This window comes from Opisthorchis viverrini (genome assembly GCF_000715545.1).
Source record: "Opisthorchis viverrini unplaced genomic scaffold opera_v5_2, whole genome shotgun sequence".
Taxonomy (NCBI): Eukaryota; Metazoa; Platyhelminthes; class Trematoda; order Opisthorchiida; family Opisthorchiidae; genus Opisthorchis; species Opisthorchis viverrini.
In genome coordinates, this window is record NW_008751658.1 from 4,306,169 (window position 1) to 4,309,093 (window position 2,925).

Here is a 2,925-nt window from a genome sequence, read left to right on the forward strand (position 1 = left end):
AGCGGTATCGGTGCGAAATTCCGCCTAGCAAGTTTCCAGCAACCTCATGAGTAGTGTGCTACGTATATATGGCGATATTCGGATATCGTACCAACAAACACAAGGCGAACTGGTACAGTACATTCAGTTAAGGAATATCATAAACAAGGGATTCCAGCTGAGTCTCCTGTGCAAACCAAAATGGTATGCAAATGAGTGTATTTGTCACATGATCTTATGTCAACAGACATCGAATTTCCTGCAGAGCGTACACCAACAACTTTATTCAGGGGGTGCTATCGTATCCTATCCTCGTGAAAATTTTATTGGATAGCTAACAAAGTGCTCATGATAATTTCATTAAGCACCATATATATCCTCCTGTAGAGGGAGCACCCCTATAGGGTTGAGTTCATTCGTGAGGAAACCGCTATCCGTCAACCTTATCAAAAAACCTCCACGGAAGGGAACAGCTGTATTTTGGAGAGCGTGTTTCCCAGGACAGGCAAAAAATCAGCTGTTCAGGCATCAATATGGTAACGGAGACTAAATAATCATATGTTCCTGTAAAATTGGAAGACCAAGTTATTGATGGGTGATACGGCTGCTTCCCGTAGAAGAGTGATGATCAAATTCGCCCACGTTCACTTGGTCGTTAGAGTACATTCCAACAGAAAATTCACTCCAAAGAGAGACGATCTCGTAGAAGGCCACTCTTGGTCGGTTCTTTCAGGTGACCACTCTGACAAACAACGATGACCTCAACTTGCTCGACTTAATCTACCAGCAGTTTAATGCTTTGTTAGGACGTAAGGTTACATGATCGGTGGGCGAGAAATGTAAGAGCCAAGAGTCAAACTATGCTAACGGAGCGACTAATCGACTAGACTTTGAAATACTGTTTCGGATCCCGAGGAGTTTACATATTTACTACCGCCCGAGTGTCTAATACGGCTGTTGGCTCTAAAAGACGTGGTCTGACCATTTACAAAAGTACAGCACTTATTACTGGGTCTTGCTGAAGTTCGAGATTCTAGCAGGACAATACACAATCTGGGATAATCCGCGTAAACAAACCCTGCATAAAAGACGGTAAAAAATAGTTTTGTAGACAGTACATACACAAAGTAACAGACCTGTACAGCGATACATTGGCTCCAGGTAGAGGTTGACTATAGAACAGGATAAATGCATTCCAGAGATAGGGGTAGGACAGAGACAAAGAGTGGTATGTACAATGTACAATTTGGGTGGGTGATTAATTAGGGGGTAACCAAAGTGCTCTCAATATCCTCAGTATTGTCCAGATGTTTTCGTTTCAACAGACGTCTGGCACGAGCACTCACGGAGCAGGAATCGTCCGGTTGCATTTCACTATCTGATTCGTGCGAAGTGTTGGCGTCATTTGTTTCAGTTGTAAAGTCTCCAGCACAGGTTGAGCTATCCAGTAGACTTGTACCGTGATCACCGGTTACCGAATCAAGCACGTCAGAACGTGTATCCAAAGAAGTCATGAATCGAAGGGCGAACTCCGCCATCCCGACACCCGATTGAATGGCAGAAGTCAGGGTATCCATGGCAGAAGAAGTCTGAAGGGCAGGAAAATGCATGTCAGAATGTAACACGGAAGTAAACATCAAATAATAACATTAACAGCTTCTTGGGTTATGCAGCAATTGATAGCAGCTTTTGAAACAGGCACGATGAGGAACAAATATGCATGTATGGGGGGGGGGAGGTTGCCACAAAACGTCCGTGACGGTAAGAAAGGAGGATATCTACGGAAGTTGTTTTAATGTTATTCCGTTCGTAGTTTACACACAGATGAAGAAAATCATCGACCTACAGTCAACGGGGATCGTAAAACCGAGTAAAGGGCTGCCTAAGAAGGGAACATGAAAGGGACGTACCAAATGTAAGGAGCGTGCACCGTCCGTGGTCCATGGGTTAAGGAAAAGACGAGAGGACTCTACGGGGCAAAACACCGAATCAACGATGATAATGTGACAATGACGTGCCAGTTCCTCCCAAGCACCAGGTTTGAGAAACAACTGTTGGTCATTTTCCACCTGAACGCAAAGTCGAGGTAGTGTTGCAGACAACGTGCGGTTGCGATGCTCCAAACGAGCCACGTGATAGCACACGAGACGCATGGTATCCTCGGTGCCAGAGTTATCCATGTGTGACGTTAGCACTTTGAGGTGTCGATCAACAGTTGCGGTGAGAAGTATATCACTTTTGTCCCACCAATGGTCGGCAGCCGCGGCGAAAATCTGTGTCTGCAGCACGCCGGGAGACTGAAGCTAAAGAAAAAGAACGGTCAACAGCAACAGAAAGGAACCGGAGAAACAGCAATTACTTTCAGTCTACATTTACTAAAGAATACGACAGATGCTTTGAAAAAGAATCACGGTCACTATCGGTCACCATTGCTACCTGGAAGTTACCAGGGAATCCACCAAGATTCTTACGTATAACGTGATAAACTAGCTACGACGACATGTTCGTGACTGTTCATACTAAGGGGATAATACAAACAGTAAAATACAATGAAGTTGTGCAACTTACGCTTGGACACATGTCACGAAAGACATGGCAGAAGCCCCGATTCTCTCTGTCAGTTGGCAATAGCGCGAAAAGTTCAGCGGACAAATTTGTGCTACCCCCACCATCACCAGCATTAGGCTTGACAATGTCGTCATCCAGTTTGATCACTTTAGCTCTGAGGTCACTTATGATAGCTCGCCACCAAGCTGATGAATAGACCAAGGTGATCGTGATCAAACGGGCTGGGGTGATTGCATCTGGCACACTCAAGCTTACGGGTTTGTTGACAGTTGTGCTGTCTTCAGCTTCACACTCGTCATGCTCCACAAGCAGAGGACGCAGGGATGGCGGCAGGAAGAGAGGGAAGGAAGGCGGTGTACTGAAAGCAAGTCCTTTGGA

The 2,925-nt window shown here is 45.4% G+C and overlaps 1 protein-coding gene across 1 annotated transcript in view; it reads right to left on the bottom strand.

The window, feature by feature from the left end:
• Positions 1–1,071: 1,071 nt before the first annotated feature.
• The window catches only part of T265_00252 (hypothetical protein), a gene marked incomplete at both ends in the record, with an annotated part of 23,288 nt that continues 21,434 nt past the window's right edge, over positions 1,072–2,925 (bottom strand). The window contains 3 exons of the mRNA XM_009163960.1: positions 1,072–1,568; positions 1,890–2,282; positions 2,548–2,918. Coding sequence (XP_009162224.1) covers positions 1,242–1,568; positions 1,890–2,282; positions 2,548–2,918 — 1,091 coding nt within the window. The remainder of the gene's footprint in view (positions 1,569–1,889; positions 2,283–2,547; positions 2,919–2,925) is intronic.